We start from the raw sequence: 13,152 nt of genomic DNA, 5'->3' as shown, positions 1-13,152 counted from the left end.
ACTCGGGATCTAGGGTTGGGAAAACGCTGAAGAGAACCCCAGTAGCTGAGCCGTGTTGGAGAGGGCCACAGCAGGTACCCCACCTGGCTGGGCGGATGGTCCCAGAGCGCCTGCTTCCGCTCTGCGGGCCAAGCCCAGCTTGGCTCTCATTGGCTCACGGAGGTAAGTGACAGACTCCAGAGCCAATGGCTGGTAAAAGCTGCCCGCCGCCCGCCTAGTACGACCGAGGCACGTTGGAGAGCAGAGTCACGCGAGTTAGAAGCGAGCTGCCGCCCGCCTCAGACTAAAAAGAAGGACTGGCAGCACTCGTCCCTGGGGTCGCTCGTAGCCGATCCCTTAGTTCTTTGTGAGTGTCCCCCAGATGTTTCTAATACGGGCTCCGCGGCCCCGTGCGAGCTTGCGGGGGGCGGGACCATCTGGTCCAACCTCCGTTTTGAGCCATGCCCGCCGGCGGTTTGGCTCACTCCCCGCCCGGGGCCGCCTCGGCGTAGCGGAGGCCTCGGGACCGGTTCGACCGAGTTAGGACTGAACAGGCCGCGGCCGGAATTGCCCGGACCCAGGTGAGCACGTCCATGGCCGCCCGCCCTGTGCGGGGAGGTCACGCCGCTCTCCGGCGATTGGCCCCAGGGAGGCTTCCGAAGCCAATGGGCGCTTGGCTCAGGACGCGGCTCTTCAAACCTTTCCTTCCTGGCTGCCAGCCGAGTCCTGGTCCGGCTGTCGACCGGTTCCTGGTGGCTGCCCTGCCTCCCGGCCTTTCCTCCCTCTAGACGACCCATCGGATCGAGCTGCCTGAGGGGGTGGAGGACACAGGGTCAGGATTAAGGTCAGAGGCCTTCTTGGGGTGGGATTGGCCCAGAAAGGGTAGGAGCCCAGGCCTGGGTCAAGGAGAGACTGCAGGATCTGGCTTCAAAGAGTTAAAAATGTCATCGATATTCTGATTAAGCCGAACATGCTGCACGCAGAAAGGGCATCACCGTGTCACTTGACTCTGCCTCTGTCTCCCCATTTATGCGTGAGGGCCTTGAAAGCAGACAGCGGTGCTTCTCATTGACTTAGAATAAGGGATCAATGCAGTCCATAGGGTCCATAGGGTCGCAGATTCTGACATGACTTAGCGACTGAACAACGACAAAAAAGATCAATAAATGCGTGTGAGATGAATAAATGAGTAGACAAGGTCCAGTTGAAATGTGTTTACATAGGTCCCTAAAAACCCAGTGACCATTTTTAAAAAAACTTTTATCAACTCTCAAATACTGGATTTAATAAGCTGACACTGTGTGCTTACCACGCTATGTGCCAGCACTTTAAACCTTTATTTGTATCTGTTTATAGCAATTCCACAAGGTAGGTACAAACATCACCCTCCCCTGCTGCCCAGCTTTGTGCAACTGAAGAAACTGAACTGGCCTGAGAAGAGCTCAAGTCAATTGGCTAAGGACACAGGCGCTGCTAGATGCAGAGGCAAACTTGTGAGCCCTGGAACCGGTCCTGCCCCATCCAGGGCATTGCCTTTGCCTTTCACTGGTGGGAAATGATGCATCTTGAGTTCAGCCTTCTGCCCCTCTCGGTGCTGTTACCTGCTTGTGTAAGGGTCAGTTTCTCTGAGTCTCCACTGTCAAACGGAGACAATTCTAGTTCCCAGGATTACATGGGATAATGTGTCTGACATTGGGAATTTGGAGTGGGAGGGACTCAGATTCCTAGTCCGATGCCTAAAGGAGAGGCTATTTAACTACCTACTGCCCACTTTGTGGGACAGTGAATATGCTTGAGTCAAAAGGGAGGGACAGGGAAAGGGCCCCACTTACACAGCTCCGAATCGTTCTAAGTCTGGTAAGGACGCCCGCTCAGCGAACGTCGGTGGAATGCACGTCGTGTGCCTCTGTGGTTAGGAGGGTGGTTTTTCCCCCCTTTCCCCCCGTAAGGCAGCTGCAGCGTCTCGCAAGGGCTCGTCTGGAACAATCTCTTCGGGTTCTTGCCCTAACCCTCCATCTCGCCGGCCGCGCCAGCCAGGTCGCAGCCAGCCAAGGGCGCTGCGGGGCATGGACGAGGAGCGTCGCGGGACCTGGTTCGGCTTCGGTTTCTGCGGCTTCGGGCAGGCGCTGGGCTCGGGGCTGGGGCGGCAAGTACACAGCCCCGAGCCGCTGAGGACGCCGGGCGGCAGCCTCGACGTCCGCCGCGTGAGCGCGAGCTGGAGCTACACCGCCTTCATGACCCGTGAGCTCCCCCTCCGTCCCCGCCCCCGGCCTCCGGCGCACGCTGCCCCTTCTGTCCCCGGAGAGCGCCGTCCCCAGCCCGCTCTCCACCCTCCGCAGATGGAGGCCGGGTGCAGCTGTCGGGCGCGGTGGGCGGCACGGCGGAAGGATGCACGGATGCGTGGGCGTCGGAGGAGCTCCTGGTGCTGCTGCGCGGGGGGCCGGGAGCCGGGGCGGAATTGCAGGCCTGGGCGCCCGGTTCGGCGCTGCGTGGGGACCCCCTCTGGTCCCAGGCCGTGCAGGAGGCGGAACACGGACCCAGCTGTGATGAGACCCAGGCGGGGCCGCTGCCGCTGCTGCCCTGCGCTCGTGCCTACGTGAGCCCGCGGCCGCCCTTCTACCGACCTCTGGCCCCCACGCTGCGGGCGCGTAGGCTGGAGCTGGGCGCCGAGCACGCGTTGCTGCTGGACGCCGCGGGCCAGGTATTCTCCTGGGGCGCGGGCAGGTGAGTGGGGTTGGCCAGGTGGGCCTGCTGGACTTTTGCTGGGATGCTGGGGTTGAGGGGTCAGTAAATGTGACCTCGGAGTGGGAGGTCAGCATACAGGTGGCTGGAGGGAGTGATTTGGCAAGGACAGGGAGGAGACCTCTTGGTGTGACTGTAGCTGACTGGGACCTCCTTTGATCAGGCATGGACAGCTGGGCCACGGGACCCTGGAGGCAGAGCCAGAGCCCAGGCTGTTGGAGGCGCTGCAAGGCCTACGCATGGCTGAAGTCGCCGCAGGTGGCTGGCATTCTGTGTGCCTGAGTGGTGAGTGACATAGGGCTCTTCCAAAACCAGCTCAGGGTCTCGCAGGCGCCAAACCTTCCTCCTCCTCTCCCCATGTGATGGGTGGCCTAGCCAGGCCTCCTTCCAAGCTCATCCTGCATCCATCAGCCCAGTCATTCCGGACTCCCAAATGCCTCAGATTCAGCGCCTGCAACACCCCCCCCCCCCCCACATCACCACTCTCACAGTCCGGACTGTTGGCAGTTGTTTCCCGTCTTGTGGTCTCACCAACCCTCCCACCCATCTGCCTCCATCCAGGGCTGTCATTTTGGTTGCCAAGGGAGAATGGGGGGATGAGGGGCAGCCAAGACAAGGAGGACGGAGAAGAAAGGCAGCAGCTGCCCAGGTGGCCGTAATGCGTGGCACAGGGTGGACACTGGGAGGCCCACCCGGAGGAGGATGGTGGTCAGTGTGAGCTCTGGTGGTGCCGTGGCTGGTCACCCAGGATGGGAATGAGCTTCCCTTGAGACTGTGTTCACCCCTCTGGCAGGAGATCCAGGTGCAGCTGATAGCTAGGCTGTGGGATGGGCTGGTGGCAGATGATTTTTGCAAGGATCTGCATCAGGGGCTCTGGCCGCTACTTAATATTGTTACTGACCAGGTCGGGCCTCACAGCCAGCCAAACACTGAGACACCAAGGTTGATAGCCAAGAAAGAGTTTATTCACAAGGCAGCCAAGCGAGGAGATAGAAGAATAAGCCCCCAATCTGCCACCTTGAAGGGTTTGGGTTAATGGCATAAGCCAGGTGGTCTTAGGCATGGAGAAAGGTGATTGGAGGTAGGGAAGAAGGTGAGGTAATCAGTGTTATGAGCAGGCATACCTGAGTCAACATGGTTCTGCAGATTTCAAAGTGGAGGCACTTTGGGACTTCCCTGGCAGTCCAGTGGTTAGGACACAGAGCTTTCACTGCTGGGTTCAATCCCTGGTCAGGGAACTAAGATCCCACAAGCCACACAGGCAGTGGGGTAAAAAAAAAAAAAAAAGGCAATTAGCATGATCTGAGGGTGGAGTTTTCCAGCCTTCTGATATCAGAATTCCACTCACTGGCCATGTGCACAGGCCCAGTTTTAGGGTCAGTTGTCCCATCTAGTCTCCAGCTGGCTTTTGCTGGGCAGGCGCTGACTCCACGTTCCTGTGAAACAGCCGGGTTGTATGAAACTGTGTGCGATTAAAGGGAAAAATAGAAAAATAACCAAAGTGAACTTCATGAAGGCACTTTACAAGCAAAGGGGTTTTAATAGTATGTTCCTCATCTGTTCTCCAAGGAAAGTTCAAGAATTTCTCCTTAGTTATCACCTTCTGTTAACTCCGTGGGGCATGGTTTCACTCGGAATCTTTAAAAATGACTTAGGCCTGCACTCTCCCCTCCCTATCCTAATGGGCCTGGGTTGGCAGCCAGGCTTGAGAACTGCTGGGCAGGAGGAAAGAGACGAGAGGATCGGAAAGTGAGGGCAATGGGAAGTCTCACACTAAGATCCAAAAGGAGTTTGAGGCCTCGATGTCCTGTGGTTGGACCACTGATGCTTCAAACCAGACCTCCCAGGTTCACATCAGCATCACTCTGCCCCTCGTGATCTTGGGCAGAACACCTCACCGCTCAAGTTTCTCTGGAGTAAAGTGGGGATATGCTGCTTAAAACACTGGCACGGATTAAACACTTGAAAAAATCAGCTACTGCTGTTAGTGAGTTTTTAGCGTTAGGGCTCTTGCTTCAGCCAACAAACTATACAGTGTTGTGGGAGGAGGCAAGCAATGTTGAGAGCTTCTAGAGGCCTTCGGGGATGGGGGAGGGTGAAATGGGTCAACTGTACGGCGACAGATGGAAACTGACCTTTTGGTGATAAGCAAACTGTAGTGCATACAGATGTCAAAATACACGCAATGTCGTATACATGAAACTTATACAGAAAGTTTCATGCTGTGTCAATTAAATCAATGCTGTGACAATGTAAAAAACAACACATTTTTTTAAAAAGGTCTTCAAGACGAGTGATGGATAGGGCTGAAGAAAGGAGCCTGGGCTCAGTGGATGTGAAAGAAAGATACTAGGGAACTTCCAGGGACTCATTTCCAAATTGCATGTTGAGGGTGGGGGCTGGGAATTAACAACAAAGGGGAAAAGTGACCCTGGAGAGGAAAGCCTAGTAAGAGGTGTCCTTTAAGAATAGGGTGACCGAATGCACTCAAGGAGGAAAGGCCCTGCTGAGACAAGGAAGCTGCTGGGCCCTGGGGAAGTACTTAATCTGGAACGCTGACCTGGGTGGGGCAGGCAAGCGTTGTCTCTCGGGAGCCACACTCCTACAGGGAGTGTGGATGGATGCAGGGGTGATCTGAGTCTGTTTAATGGGACCCTCTTCTCTCTGTCTCAGAGACAGGAGATATTTATATCTGGGGCTGGAATGAATCAGGGCAGCTGGCCCTGCCTACTAAGAGCCTGGCAGAAGATGGAAAGACAACTGCAGGAGAAGGTGAGGGTGTTTTGTTAAAAATTTATTTTACTGAAGTACAGTTGATTTGCAGTGTTGTGTTACCTTGTGCTTTATGGCCACGTGATTCAGTTATACCTACACATACATTCTTTTTTTTTATATTTTTCCATTACAGTTTATCACAGGATATTGAGTATAGTTCCCTGTGCTACAGATTAGGACCTTATTGTATTTTCCATTCTATAAATAATAGCTTGCATCTGCTAACTCCAAACTCCCAATCCATCCCTCCCCTACCCCCTCCTCCTTGGCAACCACAAATCTGTTGGTGAGAGTCAGTTGTTGATTTCCACACATTTCTGTCATTCCTGCTTCCTGGCCATAGGCTGGCTTGAGAGCTACAGGGCTCAGAAGGGGTATGTGATATCCTTGGGACCCCAGGACACACTGAAGGACTCAGCCCCTTATGAGAGGGAGCACGGCAAGGTTGATGCCAATGTCCTCACGGCTCACCCCACAAGTCTGTCAGCTCCAGCACTTCCCAGGGAATTCGGGGTTGGAAGCGACAGCTTTGGAGCTAGAGTAGGGGCTTCAGCTATTGTGTGTATGAATGAGGTTTATTATTTTAATTACTTTTTACGATCGAGGTGTAGATCAGGTCTCAGTGAGTGTTCACCATCATCATCATCATCATCATAACTCTTACTGCTTCTCTGAAGCCTCAGGACTGGATGAAGATGGTTCCGAAGTGAAGAGAGGCTCTGCGGGTGAGGATGGAGCCCCCGTCCCCTTCATAGCGGTCCAGCCATTCCCAGCTTTACTGGACCTCAGCCCGGGCTCAGAGGCAGTCAAGGTCAGCTGCGGATCCCGGCACACGGCAGTGCTGACAAGTGAGTGGGGCCAGGTAGGCTGGTTCAGGATGGAGCAGGAAGCCCCCTCCACCCACTGTCTAGCTGGTGGCTGCAGGAAACGGTGTGGTCACTTAAAAGACTAGCAGCCTCACTCCCTGGGGCCTTTCACAGAGGCTGCCCAGCCTGTCAGGCCCCGAAGGTTCTTCTGGAGGGAGGCTAGTGTTTGCCAGCCTTGCATCGGATGAGGGTCTGCCCAACCCTGTTCCTGAGACTCCAAATTTAGCTGTGAGTCATAGCCGTTGGGCATATAGGAAGGTGAACTTTTTCAGTCTGGATCCTTTACCACCCCAAACGTGACCAGCCTGTGTGCATGCCACGTGCTAAGTCGATTCAGCTGTATCCGACTCTTTGCGACTCTCTTTGAGACTGTAGCCTGCCAGGCTACTCTGTCCATGGGATTCTCTGGACAGAGGAGTGGGTTGCCATGCCCTTCTCCAGGGGATCTTCCTGACATGTGACTATTGTTAAAAAAGGAGAGGAAATATGTGTTGGTCTGACAAGCAAATCGCACGACGACCACAGTGAGCTGGCTGTGGCTTCTGGCAGGCTGAACTGGACTCATGCCCTGTCAGAGCGTGGCAACAGCCCCTTTATTGTCCTTTCGGTTGCAGGAACGGGGGAGCTCTACACCTGGGGCTGGGGTAAGTAAAGAGTCTGCTTTTGTGATGCTTAAACTAAGGGGAGGAAAAGACCTGCGGGTAGCGGGCAAGTGACAACAGCAGTGAAGAGAAGCGGAAGCAGGGGTCTCAGTCTCAGCACGCCCGCTGGACTGAAAAGCCATCTATTCCCTTCTCGGGAACAGATCTAGGCACACTCAGAGGGCAGAGCTCAGAGAACTAGGAAGTATCAGCATTTCCCATCTACCTTTCTGAAAAAGTATGTATCCCGAGGGAATGTTTCGCCAGCATCTCTGAGACCTCCTTTGCTCTGGCCCTGGGAAGAGAAAAAGGTAGAACGCAAATCTCTGGGCATCTGAGCTTAGGAGTAGGGAGCCTGGAGGATTTGCCTGGCTGTATGGTGCTGGTCTGAACTCACGGACCAGACAGCAGCAGAGTGGTGGCCTAAGCCCAGCGCTTTGGTCGATGGGCTGATTTTCCTTCCTGGAGGGGAGAAGCCACAGGGCCCAGCAGAGGATGGCAAAGGGGCTCATTTCACTTTAGGTAAATATGGACAGCTTGGCCACAAGGACACAACCACTTTGGACCGGCCCTGCCGTGTGGAGTACTTTGTAGATAAGCAACTCCAAGTAAGAACTGTGAGCTGTGGGCCCTGGAATACCTACGTGTATGCTGTGGAGAAAGAGAAGAGCTGACCTATGGATAAGAGCATAAAAGAACAGTAGAGTGGAAAATTATACAGCCAACACCTGTGAAACTCCCCACAGGGCAAGGAAAACCACTGCCACACCCAGAGGCCTCTCCTTTGCCCCTCCCGGTCACAGCCCTCTTGCTCCACCTTAGAGCAGGCAGCATCTTCAACTTTGTCCCCCCATTAGAAACACCTGGAGGGAACTCCCTGGTGGTCCAGTGGTTAGGACTCTGCGTTTTCACTGCTGAGGGAGCAGATTCAGTCCCTGGTCGGAGAACTAAGATTCCACAGGCTACAGGGTTTGGTGTGCCCCACACTCCCAGAAAAAAAGCAACACCTGGAGATTTGTAACTGGATGCCTAGAGACGCATCATGAAGAGAAAGTGAAAGTCGCTCAGTCATGTCCAACTCTTTCAACCCCATGGACTATACAGTCCATGGAACTCTCTAGGCCGAAATACTGGAGTGGGTAGCCTTTCCCTTCTCCAGGGGATCGTCCCAACCCAGGGATCAAACCCAGGTCTCCCACATTGCAGGCAGATTCTTTACCAGCTGAGCCAGGGCTGGGATCATAGACATGATGAAATTGTGAACTTAAGGCTGTGGAACATAGACGTGGGTAGATTTTCAAAGGGCTTCCCTAGTGGCTAAGACAGTAAAGAGTCTGCCTGCAATGCAGGAGACCTGGGTTGAATCCCTCCCTGGGTCAGGAAGATTCCCTTGGGAAGGGATGGCAACACGCTCCAGTATTCTTGCCAAGCTGCCCCATCCCAGATGATTTTTGAGGTAGTGCTAAGACTGGGAACCGCTAGAGGTCATCTTTTGTTATTCATTTGAACTGTTTTCCCTTTGAATCTTACCATTCCATGTATGCCTCTTTATACAGTAAAATTTGTCTGCTTTTGAACTTTAGGTAAATAGTCATTCTGTGTATATTTTTTTATGTTTTTCATCAGCACTGTAAGATTCATCTGTGGTGCCCTACAGCTCATTCACTTTCACTCCATTACATGAATTATACCTCATTTATATATTCTCTTGTTTATACTAATTTCTTTTTTCTTACTGAGTTAAAACACACATAACAAAAAATTTATTATCTTAATCATTTGCAGCCGTCAACACCATCCAGTCCCATCTCTCCTCATCTTTTAAGTCTGAAACTCTACAGCTATTAAATAACTCCTTGTTCTCCGCAACCCGACAACTATTGTTATACCTTTTGTCTCTGTGATCTTGACTACTCTACCTAATGTAAATGGAATCATAACAGTATTTGTCTTTTTGTGACTGGCTTATTATCAGTTAGCATAATGCCCTCAGGGATCATCCATGTTGTAGCATACTGCACAATTTCCTTCCTTTCTAGGCCTTATTAATGTTCCATTGTATATATAGGCACATTCAGTTTATCCAGTCATTGGTTGATGGACACTTGGGTGGCTTTCATATTTTAACTGTTGCGAATAATGCTACTCTAAACATGAATTTACAAATACCTCTTTAAGACTCTGCCTTTAATTCTTTTGGATATATACCCTAAAGTGGAATCACTGAGTCATGGTAATTCCATTTTTAATTTTTTGAGGAGCCTGCATTACTGTTTTCCACAGTGGCTTTAACATTTTACAATGCCACCAATACATAGTGCACAAGTGTTCCAATTTCTCCATATCCTTACCCAACACTTTTTTTGCTTTTTTAAAAAACTGTGTTATGTACTTTTGGCTGTGCTGGGTCTTCATTGCTGTATGTGGGTCTGCTCCAGTTGTGGTGAGCGGGGGCCGCTCTAGTTACGGTGTGTGGGCTTCTTGTTGCCGTGGCTTCTCTTGTACAGGTTGGGCTCAGCAGTTGGGGCACACGGGCTTAGTTGCTCTGCAGCATGTGGAATCTTCCCAGACCAGGGATCGAACTGTGTCCCCTGTGTTGGTAGGTGAATTCTCAACTATTGGACCACCAAGGAAGTCCAATTTTTTGCTTTTTTGGCAGTAGCCATCCTAATGGGTATAAAGTGGTTATCTCATTGTAATTTTGATTTGCTGTTTCCCTAAAGATTAGTGATGTTAAGTATCTTTTCATGTGCTTATTGACCATTTACATATCTTTTTTGGAGAAATGTCTCTTCAGGTCCTTTGCCCATTTTGAATCAGGTTTTGGGTGTGTGTTGTTTTAGGAGTTCTCTATATATTCTAGGTATTAATACCTCATCAGACTGATTTGGAAATATTTTCTCCCATTCTGTTGGTTGCTTTTTCACTCTGTTGATAGTGTCTCTTTTGCGTAAATATTTGTTTTTCGTTTGCATTGGGTCTTAGTTGTGGCTGTTGGGCTCAGTAGTTCGGTTCATGGGCTCCAGTTGTCTTGACACATGGGCTTAGCTGCTCTGTGACATGTGGGATCTCAGTTCCCAGACCAGGGATCAAACCTGTGTCCTCTGCATTGCTTTAAATTTTCATGAAGTCCAATTTGTCTGTTTTTTTTTTGTTGCCTATGCCTTTGGTGTCATGTCTAAGAAATTATTGCCAAATTCAGCGTCTTGAAGCTTTTTTTCTATGTTTTTCTAAGACTTTAATTTTTTAGGTCTTATATTTAGGTCCTTGATCCATTTTGAGTTAAATTTTTATATACGGTGACAGGTAAGGGTCAAACGTCATCCTTTTGTATGTGGATATCCAGTTTTCCCAGCACCATTTGTTGAAAAGACTGTCCATTCTCCAGTGAATGGCCTTGGCACCCTTGTCAAAAATCATCTGCTTATATATTCCTTTGATCTATATGTCTGTCTCTTTTATGTCAACACTGGCTTGATTACTATAACTTTGCAGTAGGTTTTGAATCTAGAATGTGTGAGTCCTATAGTTTTGTTCTTTCTCAAAGTTGTTTTGCCTGTTTGGGGTTCCTTGAGATCCCATGAGTTATTGGGCTTTTCTATTTCTGCATAAAGGTTCTTGAGATTTTAGGGATTGCTAGAATCTATAGATTGTTTTGGGTGCTACTGATATTTTAACAATATTAAGTCTTACTGATGCTGAAGCTGAAACTCCAATACTTTGGCCACCTCATGCAAAGAGTTGACACATTGGAAAAGACCCTGATGCTGGGAGGGATTGGGGGCAGGAGGAGAAGGGGACGACAGAGGATGAGATGGCTGGATGGCATCACCGACTTGATGCACATGAGTTTGGGTGAACTCCGGGAGTTGGTGATGGACAGGGAGGCCTGGCGTGCTATGATTCATGGGGTCGCAAAGAGTAAGACATGACTGAGCGACTGAACTGAACTGAACTGAATCCATGATCATGGGATGTGTTTCCATTTATTTATGTCTATAACTTCTTTCAGCAGTGTTTTGTACTGGGTTGGCCAAAAAGGTTTTTTTTTTTTTTTGTAACATCTTATGGAAAAACTCAAATGTGCTTTTTGGCTAACCTAACAGTCTTCATCATACATGTCTTTCACCTCCTTGGTCAATTCAGTTCAGTCACTCAGTCGTGTCCAATTTTTTGTGACCCTATGGACTGCAGCATGCCAGTTCTCCCTGTCTATCACCAACTCCCGGAGCCAGCTCAAACTCATGTCCATCAAGTCAGTGATGCCATCCCACCATCTCATCCTCTGTCGTCCCCTTCTCCTCTCACCTTCAATCTTTCCCAGCATCAGGGTCTTTTCAAATGAGTCAGTTCTTCGCATCAGGTGGCCAAAGTATTGGAGTTTCAGCATCAGTCCTTCCAGTGAATATTCAGGACTGATTTCCTTTAGGATGAACTGGATGGATCTCCTTGCAGTCCAAGGGACTCTCAAGAGTCTTCTCCAACACCACAGTTCAAAAGCATCAATTCTTCAGCGCTCATCTTTCTTCACAGTCCAACTCTCACATCCATACATGACTACTGGAAAAACCATAGCTTCGACTAGATGGACCTTTGTTGGCAAGGTAATGTCTCTGCTTTTTAATATGTTGTCTAGGTTGGCCATAGCTTTTTTTCCAAGGAGCAAGTGTCTTTTAATTTCATGGCTGCAGTCACCATCTGTAGTGATTGTGGAGCCCCCCCACCAAAATAAAGTCTGTCACTGTTTCCCCATCTATTTGCCATGAAGTGGTGGGACCAGACGCCATGATCTTAGTTTTCTGAATGTTGAGTTTTAAGCCAACTTTTTTACTTTCCTCTTTCATTTTGATCAAGAGGCTCTTTAGTTCTTCACTTTCTGCCATAAGGGTGGTGTCATCTGCATATCTGAGGTTATTGATATTTCTCCCAGCAGTCTTGATTCCAACTTGTGCTTCATCTAGTCCAGCATTTCTCATGATGTACTCTGCATATAATTAAATAAGCAGGGTGACAATATACAGCTTTGATGCACTCCTTTCCTGGTTTGGAACTAGTCTGTTGTTCCATGTCCATTTCTAACTGTTGCTTCTTGACCTGCATATAGATTTCTCAAGAGGCAGGTAAGATGGTCTGGTACTCCCATCTCTTGAAGATTTTTCCACAGTTTGTTGTGATCCACACAGTCAAAGGCTTTGGCATAGTCAATAAAGCAGAAATAGATGTTTTTCTGGAACTCTTTTTTTCAGTGATCCAACAGATGTTGGCAATTTGATCTCTGGTTCCTCTGCCTTTTCTAAATCCAGCTTGAACATCTGGAAGTTCACGGTTAACATACTGTTGAAGCCTGACTTGGAGATTTTGAACATTACTTTGTTAGCATGTGACACGAGTGCAATTGTGCGGTAGTTTGAGCATTCTCTGGCATTGGAATGAAAACTGACCTTTTCCAGTCCTGGCCACTGCTGAGTTTTCCAGATTTGCTGGCATATTGAGTGCAGCACTTGCACAACATCATCTTTTAGGATTTGAAATAGCTCAACTCGAATTCCATCACCTCCACTAGATTTGTTCATAGTGATGCTTCCCAAGGCCCACTTGCCTTCACATTCTAGGATGTCTGGCTCTAGGAGAGTGATCACACCAACGTGATTATCTGGGTCATGAAGATCTTTTTTGTATAGTTCTTCTGTGTATTCTTGCCACCTCTTCTTAATATCTTCTGCTTCTGTTAGGTCCATACCATTTCTGTCTTTCACTGAGCCCATCTTTGCATGAAATGTTCCCGTGGTATCTCTATAATTTTCTTGAAGAGATCTCTAGTCTTTCCCATTCTATTGTTTTCCTCTGTTTCTTTGCACTGATCACTGAGGAAGGCTTTTTTCTCTCTCCTTGCTATTCTTTGGAACTCTGCAATTAACCTCCTTGGTTAATTGCCAAGTATTTTAGTCTTTTTGACTAAATTTTCCTCATTTTTTCCCTCATTTTTCTTTAGTGAGTTTAGCAAGTTGTAGGATACAAGAGCAATATACAAAAATCAACTATATATATAGCCAAGTAACAACCAGAAATTCTAATTAAAAGATACCATTTACAATAGCATCAAGATATGAAATACTTAGGGATAAATCTGACAAAGATGTGAAATATTT

The 13,152-nt window shown here is 49.2% G+C and overlaps 1 protein-coding gene across 3 annotated transcripts; it reads left to right on the top strand.

Annotated features, from left to right (window-relative positions):
• Positions 1-296: 296 nt before the first annotated feature.
• On the top strand, positions 297-9,030 carry RCCD1 (RCC1 domain containing 1). Of its 3 annotated transcripts, none has more exons than XM_055556844.1 (8): positions 297-560; positions 1,929-2,220; positions 2,319-2,703; positions 2,885-3,006; positions 5,395-5,493; positions 6,174-6,344; positions 6,977-7,006; positions 8,789-9,030. In XM_055556844.1, exons 2-8 carry the CDS (start codon positions 2,046-2,048, stop codon positions 8,905-8,907), a joined length of 1,101 nt encoding a protein of 366 aa, XP_055412819.1. In that variant the 5' UTR covers positions 297-560; positions 1,929-2,045; the 3' UTR covers positions 8,908-9,030. The 3 variants fall into 3 exon arrangements, with proteins under 3 accessions (XP_055412819.1, XP_055412818.1, XP_055412820.1); XM_055556843.1 differs by lacking the exon at positions 8,789-9,030 and adding an exon at positions 7,526-8,585; XM_055556845.1 differs by lacking the exon at positions 8,789-9,030 and adding an exon at positions 7,526-8,585 and having other exon boundaries at positions 6,174-6,358.
• The last annotated feature ends 4,122 nt before the right edge of the window (positions 9,031-13,152 follow it).

The sequence above is a fragment of the Bubalus kerabau genome, chromosome 19 (assembly GCF_029407905.1).
Source record: "Bubalus kerabau isolate K-KA32 ecotype Philippines breed swamp buffalo chromosome 19, PCC_UOA_SB_1v2, whole genome shotgun sequence".
Classification (NCBI taxonomy): Eukaryota; Metazoa; Chordata; class Mammalia; order Artiodactyla; family Bovidae; genus Bubalus; species Bubalus kerabau.
Note: the sequence above shows the minus strand (reverse complement) of the source record. Positions and strands in the feature narration are given on the sequence as shown.